This window comes from Aplysia californica, unplaced genomic scaffold (genome assembly GCF_000002075.1).
Source record: "Aplysia californica isolate F4 #8 unplaced genomic scaffold, AplCal3.0 scaffold00600, whole genome shotgun sequence".
NCBI lineage: Eukaryota > Metazoa > Mollusca > Gastropoda > Aplysiida > Aplysiidae > Aplysia > Aplysia californica.
The window spans coordinates 329873-332932 of NW_004797870.1; the positions used below are offsets into that span (position 1 = coordinate 329873).

A 3060-nucleotide genomic window follows, 5' to 3' on the forward strand; every position below is an offset into this window, starting at 1 on the left:
TTACAAGAATTTCCAATGTGGCTCAGTCCTTTGGAAAATTGACTTTAAAATATTATGATGTTTAGTGTTTGCCTCTTAAATAACCCAATAGTGTTGACGGGAGCGTTAAATCTATACCATTTGTGAGGCAGTGTAGTGTGGTAAAATCAGGCGCTCGTCAAAATAATGAAATTGAAGAAACTGGCATTGCCCTGCCAGTTTGACAATTTTTATTGAATTTTGGTTTTTCAGATTAACACCTCTGTGGTCCTATTAAGAACACATTTTTGGGTGGATTTTTACTGAAAAACGTTGATTAAAAACACGAAAAATGATGTAAGTTTTCAGTTTCCACGAACTATCAAGCTATGGAAATAACCAACTTTAACGGTCATTTTCTCGCTTTTCGACATTTGAAACCAGGCGACCTGGCCTTCTTCAATCGCACACATCTCGACTTCTATTCCAGATAGGAGGCATTTTTTTCACCGAGAACAAGACAACTTAACAAGCTTTAAGATGATACATGTACCAATAACTCCACTTGTAAAAAAAATTGACGCGCGCCTGATTCCACCACGATGCCTCACATTTCATTCCCCCCCCCCCCCCCCTCTTCTCCAGGCCTGTACCAGCCGTGAAGACAAAGTGAAAAAGTTCATCGACGTTCTTCCCCTCAAGGGAATGCACTCCTTCAACAAGTTTCTGGACATTCTACAGACTTCTGGTCACGTCTTCATTGCGGACTTCCTCCGGGAAGATGGTCAGTATCATATTTTTAGCAGCGTGACTCCTCACCCGCCAAAGTGAAAACTCAGGTGGTTTCCAACTAAAGCCGTTATTCGAATAAAAAAATCTCATCTTCCTCGCTTCGTGGAGGGGAAAACAGGACAAAAAAATGTGAGATAGGATATTATTATGATGATACCTTATTGTCTCAATGGGATTTTTTCTGTGGCTGTATTGGCAAAATACGTTCACGTAGATATACGACTTAGAATTTGAATTATAGTATAAATATAGTGTTATGCTACTTTCATTTTTTTTAAAGTTTTAGTTTTGGCTGAGGTTTTACGACACTCGCAACTGCATAATTTCATATGAGCGCCAGAAGATTAGAGGTGTTACAAGAGAGTAACAAACATATAAAAGAAGAAGGGGAGAGAAGGACAATAGATGTTTGATAGGAAAGAAGAAGCAAACCACACCAGAGCATCCGCCAACCACTCACTTCATAAAAATGCAATTTGAAGAGAACAATAAATCGGACAATGATACCTATCAGATCAGATGTCTCTTTCAAATCGCTAGTTGGAATTTATCAATTATAAAGAAAATAAAAGCCAAACATTTTACATCCGAACCCAGTTTACCTTGTCGCGTCATCACTTTTAGCTGTCCCCATGGCGTCATCTATACGTCTCACGCTTCAACTTCGTGTTTTTCCCTACATAACAGAAGAATATAAATAACTATAATAAATATGTACCATCATTCATAATTGCAGGTGGTTGGCAGGTGCTCTGGCAGATATGGTCTGTCCCTTCCTTAATATCAAACATCTGTAGTCCTTATCTCTCCTTCTTCTTTTTATGTTTCTTATTCCATTGTAACATCTCTACTTTTTGGCACTTATATGACGTAATTGTGTTGCATATGCCATAATACATTTACAAAAACTAACAGCTCTTCTTAATTCTGCGGTCTCTCTGTTGCGTTTTTCCTTACAGAAGAGTATAAGAAAATCTTATGACGTCCTTCCTAATTCTTACGACTCAATGTTCGTGGAGTTGTTTTTTTTTCTTACGTGAAAGAACTTTCAGAAACTTTTTTTTACATCATCCATACCTCTTTCAGTTCTCTTTTCTGAATTTTCTCTATAATGAATTTCATAATCTTTTCTAACGCCATCTATACTTGTCACATTTCTCTTTCCTGTTTTTCCCTAACAGAAGAGTTGCAGAAACTTTCCCAACAATATCCATACTTTTTCAATTCTTTTTTCTGATTTTTCCTCATAGAAGAGCTTCAGAAACGTTTCTAACGTCATCCGAGCCATCCATAATTCTTACGTCTCTTTTTTCTGTTTTTCCCTTACAGAAGAGTTTCAGAAACTGTTCGATGTACAAGACATGTACAAACAACTCCCGTTTGTACGACGAGCCTTCAACGAGACGGAGAGGAAGCAGATAGAAACCTATATGTCCGAAAGGGTAAACGATATACATTTAAGACTATACGCAGGAAATAGTTTTACTACTATGTAGGGTATTTTTTGTATTCTCTTAAAAACAATTAATGCTTTCTTGTTTTATGGATCTTAATTATTTTTTGCCTTTTTAAAATGTTATCTACCCAAGTACACACAACGATGATATTTTAAATGTGATCCCTTTGGGTCTTAATGTCTGATAAGTAGCTAGTTTTTAAATAACACATTTCTATTGTTTGTTTTTTTTGTTTTTTGTTTTTTTGAGGGGGGGGGGGTACCGCCGCTACCTTAAAATTACAAAGTTCTATCTGACATTTTTGGTCGTTTTGACGCACAGAGACAAAGAGGTCAGAAACCAAACTTTTAATCTTTTATCCACTGTACCAAAATCGAATTATTATTTAGAAACGTTAATAAGATATTGATAGAAATACAATCGAAAAATATCGACATGTTGTGAAACTCATATTTCTTTATGTCAAATGTTTTCAGAACTAGATACTATACACAAAGAGTTTTGTAAACCGGGTGCACACTGATTAGAAAAATATTTTTTTAAAAACAACAACAAAAAGAAACGACCAGTTTATGTTAAAAGTTAGAAAGTTAAAAAAACAACAACTCCCGTTTCAAGAATGGACGTGGTCATTAATTAGATAATGCTAATGACTGCACTCCGTGACATTTCAAAACAGTCGAATTAAATAAAACGCTTCGTTAATAATTATTGAATTACTGCTGCTCTTTAACGTGGACGAAAGTATAAAAGACAGAGATATCAGTTCAATATAATATTGTAATGTAAAAGGCATAGAACTCGATGTAGAGTAAGGAAATATACCCTATAGTAAAATGCTAGCTATTATAAT

The 3060-nt window shown here is 35.5% G+C and overlaps 1 protein-coding gene across 1 annotated transcript in view; it reads left to right on the forward strand.

Moving 5' to 3' along the window:
* The window catches only part of LOC101852045 (myosin-9), a 45324-nt gene that overhangs the window by 32517 nt on the left and 9747 nt on the right, over positions 1–3060 (forward strand). Inside the window, exons 2-3 of the mRNA XM_005107394.3 lie at positions 604–742; positions 2080–2192. Of these exons, the coding sequence (XP_005107451.1) occupies positions 604–742; positions 2080–2192 (252 nt within the window). The remainder of the gene's footprint in view (positions 1–603; positions 743–2079; positions 2193–3060) is intronic.